The sequence below is a fragment of the Pagrus major genome, chromosome 7 (genome assembly GCF_040436345.1).
Source record: "Pagrus major chromosome 7, Pma_NU_1.0".
Lineage (NCBI taxonomy): Eukaryota > Metazoa > Chordata > Actinopteri > Spariformes > Sparidae > Pagrus > Pagrus major.
The window spans coordinates 16,599,009-16,602,375 of record NC_133221.1 but is presented as its reverse complement, the minus strand read 5'-3'; the positions used below and the strand labels follow the sequence as shown (position 1 = coordinate 16,602,375).

General features: G+C 43.6%; 1 protein-coding gene across 1 annotated transcript; it reads left to right on the top strand.

The window, feature by feature from the left end:
• Nucleotides 1–2,423, top strand: LOC140999162 (homeobox protein Hox-A3-like). The gene is made up of 2 exons (XM_073469439.1): nucleotides 1–367; nucleotides 1,963–2,423. Exons 1-2 carry the CDS (start codon nucleotides 1–3, stop codon nucleotides 2,421–2,423), a joined length of 828 nt encoding a protein of 275 aa, XP_073325540.1.
• The last annotated feature ends 944 nt before the right edge of the window (nucleotides 2,424–3,367 follow it).

Below are 3,367 nucleotides of genomic sequence, written 5' to 3'. Positions count from 1 at the left end.
ATGGACCCCCAACAGTCTGCCCTCCCACTGCAGCTGCATGGCAACAGTTTTGCTATGAGCTCTGGACAAGTGCCAAAACTGAACGCGGGATGCAATGAAGAAGGAGGAGGAGGAGGAGGTGGTGGTGGTGGAGGCCAAGAAGCAGAACTTAATCAGCAAAACATGACCTCCTCTGCTCATGTCAGTTCCAGGTTGAACCCAGGTGAACAGTTTCAGAGCCCACTGGAGCCTCTGGTTCACTGCCATGCCAAGGGCAAGCTGGACATCAAGAGCAGAAGCTGCAGTCTACTCACCATCTGCCGCTCAGGAGTAATGTTTCCCTGGATGAATCCACGGACCACTGACTCTGAACAATCTGGTAACTCTGGTTTTGTTTATTATCTTTTATTTGAGAGCTATAACTGAGCACACAGTACTGTTGACACAGTCTTCATTAAGTGCTCTGATGGGGTGAATCCATGTATCCAAATGTGTGCATTGAATGTTATCTCAAACACTGATAAATTGATAATCTGACCTTAGCAGTTAAACTTTTTGTTGCATGAAGACACTTAATGCACTGCTGTAACTAAAGAAACATTCAGCCCAGAAATTTACAAACAGAGCAAGCCATAGTCTGGTCTGATGTGTCACCTCGATCATTTATGATGCACTAAAGTACATCAGATGTGAGAGCTCTTTCTTCTCTATTAGTTTTACTTAATCTATGAATGAGTGTTAATGTTGCAGAACAGTCACACACATATCACAAAGTGTCTTATTTTTCCAGTCCTGTAGGTAAAGTTCAAAACAGAAAGCTGCAGTGAACAGGCCGCACAAAAGCTGCTTTTAAGACACTCATTTGCAAATGAGGATCTAAATAATATCAATGTATGATCTGTTTGAATCCGATCAGTCAGTCGATTATAACCTCTGTCCTTATACCTGAGTGTCAAATCAAATGGTGTCTCAGGGCTGCAACTAGCGATGATTTTCATTATTTTAATTTCGATTTAGCCGCTGGTTATTTTCATTATTAATCGATAAATTGCTCAGCCCATAAATGTCAAAAAATTGTGAAAAAAAGAGTCCCGAGTGACGTCTTCAAATTGCTTCTTTTGTCCAGCCAACAGTCCAAAACCCAAAGACTCTTCATTTCCTCTCAAAAATGTCAAAGAAAAGCAAGAAATCTTCACATTTAAGAGGCTGGAACTGGCAAATGGGTGACATTTTTGCTTAAAAATGGATTTAAATGATTAATCAGTTATCAAAAATTGTTGCAACACATTTTCTGTCGATCAACTAATGGATTAATCGTCTAATCATTGCAGATCTAGTCTGGTACGTTTCACAAAAAGAAAAGAAAAAAACACAGATAGAGCAAATGATAACAAAATGGAACATATAAAACATGTAAAACGTTTATTTGATTCACTTGTAATGCTAATGCATCACTATCTCGCACTTAACAAGGAAGCTCCTGATGTGGTTAAGTGCAGTTTTCTCCCTAAGGTCACTGTAGGCCTTATTAAGTACCCATTAACCCCTGCATGTCATATTGTTATCAACAGGCCCCTTGTATCGCTCATATACATGTCAAATGGAATCTCTAATGGCGGTTATTTTCAGTGGTGGTCCCAAGGTACCTTTTAAGTGACTGAGATGGGGATTTGACAGGTCTGCTTCCGTGTGTAGCCATGATTAATGTGGCCTGTCAGGCAGCCGTAGTGGCGTCAGATGTTTCCCCCAGACTGCTTCTTCGGGAGCTAACTTTCCCCTGAACACATGACACAGTAGACAGCCAGTGTTGTATACTGTCTCAAGCATGACTGAATACACAGGAAGAGCTGAGGGCCCTACTTTGTCCCAGGTTGATTGGCTGAGGATTAACGTGGGCCTAGCTGGCACTCGAGGTCCTTCTGTGGGATAGACTTTTTGGCTTTTAATGGCTCCATCTTCTTTATGTGCCTTCTTCTGCATCAGGAAGGCTCGGCGTCAGGAGGGAGAGGACGACCTTTACCAACAGCCAGCTGCTGGAGCTGGAGAAGGAGTTCCACTACAGCCCTTACCTGTGTCGACCCCGGAGGCTGGAGATGGCCACCGGGCTGCAGCTCACCGACCGCCAGGTAAAGATCTGGTTTCAGAACCGCAGGATGAGGTACAAGAAGGAGCACAAGAATGGAAAGGTGGCTGGTTCATCCCAGTGGTCTCCATGTGAGGACCTCCTGAGGTTTCCATGTGCTGTTAGAACTTCCTCCTCCTCCTCAGAGCTGCACTTCATGGATTACGCTCCCATGTCCTCCTCTCTGTTTGATGGTCAGTGTGTTCACCCCGCAGACCTGCCCCATCTGAGCTGCATACTTCCATCTGTTGCAAATGGCCCGCCGCCCTCCTGTACAGGCGCAGATAGTCATCACCATGCTGGCATTTCAAAGTGGCCCTAGGGCCCCGTAATGGCCATCCCTCCTGTGCTCATCAAAATCTCAATGATACATCCACTTTCACTGACTTATGAAAGACTGGAGGATGTCTGATTAGCATCCCTGTGCTGAAACCCCCTGAACACACCCGTTCACCATTCATGAAACATTTTAATTAAACTATGTGAACATGTCTTAATTAAAGGAGAGCTACAGTGATATCATTTATGTTTCTCAGGCTCGGTTACTGAAGGCTGCAGGTCTTCATATTGTACAGCATGCACAAGACATTCGAGCAATTAATAATTACACGTTGTTTTGCTGTAATTTCGTGGCTGTTCTCATTCGTCTTGTCGTTGCATGTTTAATGCATGTGGGAGTTGTACTATGAGTGAGTTTTCTATTTCCCTCTGTTGGCAGATAATAGCTAAGTGGTTGTATTTTCTAAGTGTCACACTAGGCCTCTTTTTTCATCATGCAGGTCATTTGTGTAAAATGGTTTGAACTGTGAAATGAGCAGAGTAATGTTCATATTGAATGATGTTATATTTTTGTTAAAGCCATTAAAGGACACGGCAAAGTCTTTGATACTGTTCCTGATTAATTGAGATGTCACATACTGTACATGCTTAATAAATGCATTTGGGAAAACTGTAGCTCTTGTACAATGTTTACCCTATTCATCGCTGATTAGAATTACATTTTTTTTCCAGCGGTGTTTCATGATTAAGGATTCTTGGATTAGATCCCAAATGGGGGGGGGGGGGGGGGGGGGGGGGGGGGGGGGGATGAGAAAGATTCTGTAATCAAATTAAGGCATGCTTTAGATTCATTGAAAACTCTACAGTATTGTGCATTCAAGTTGCACAATCTTGCCACATAAGCCTCTCTCCCTCGCTCCTGCCTTCGAGTTCCCCGCCATTAATCACCGAGACAAGGCAGTCTTTCCAGCACTCCAACCACAAGCT